At 57.0% G+C, this 783-nt stretch overlaps 1 protein-coding gene across 1 annotated transcript in view; it reads left to right on the top strand.

Moving 5' to 3' along the window:
- GLIS3 (GLIS family zinc finger 3) overlaps window positions 1-371 on the top strand; it is a gene marked incomplete at its 3' end in the record, with an annotated part of 140,359 nt that extends 139,988 nt beyond the window's left edge. The window contains exon 4 of the mRNA XM_008580032.1: window positions 7-371. Within this exon, the coding sequence (XP_008578254.1) occupies window positions 7-371 (365 nt within the window). The remainder of the gene's footprint in view (window positions 1-6) is intronic.
- Window positions 372-783: the final 412 nt, after the last annotated feature.

Raw genomic sequence — 783 nt, 5'->3', positions numbered from 1 at the left:
CCCCGCTTCCGCCGCTGCCACCGCCCCAAGGCCCCCCGCCCCCCTACCACGCCCACCCGCACCTGCACCACCCGGAGCTCACGCCCCACGCCCAGCCGCTGGCCCTGGCCCAGGCCACCGTGGACGACGACGGGGACGTGGACGACGTCGGGGGCAAGCACTGCTGTCGCTGGATAGACTGCAGCGCCTTGTATGACCAGCAGGAGGAACTCGTGCGGCACATCGAGAAGGTCCACATAGACCAGCGCAAAGGGGAAGACTTCACCTGCTTCTGGGCCGGCTGCCCTCGAAGGTACAAGCCCTTCAACGCCCGCTATAAACTGCTGATCCACATGAGGGTCCACTCCGGGGAGAAGCCCAACAAGTGCACGGTGAGTTTCGGAAGCCCAAGGGGCCACCTCTCTTGAAGGCTGGGCCTGCTATTCATGCATGTGTTTTTCCATGACATTTTCTTCTTTTTGGTGTTTGGAGTATCCACGTGATTGGACTCCTCTTCAGCTTGAGGAGCAGGGGAAGTTTTCTTTGATAGTTCTGACATTATCTCTCCATTTCTAGATTCTCTTCCTCAGAGGTACATGATCCATCGCAGCAGGGGAGGTCGAGCTGCCACACTGTCCAAAATCTTGGACAATGCCGGCCACTCACAAACTTGGGGTTTCCTTAATATGCATGGATGTGCAAGAGCAGAGGAACACACACTGCACCACCAGCAAGCTTTAGCTCTTTTCCAAGGCAAATATTCAGTGATTTTTCCGTCCAATGACTGGGCGAGAATTGGGGTGG

This window comes from Galeopterus variegatus, unplaced genomic scaffold, assembly GCF_000696425.1.
Source record: "Galeopterus variegatus unplaced genomic scaffold, G_variegatus-3.0.2 Scaffold2005, whole genome shotgun sequence".
NCBI lineage: Eukaryota > Metazoa > Chordata > Mammalia > Dermoptera > Cynocephalidae > Galeopterus > Galeopterus variegatus.
This window is presented reverse-complemented; position numbering and strand designations above follow the sequence as displayed.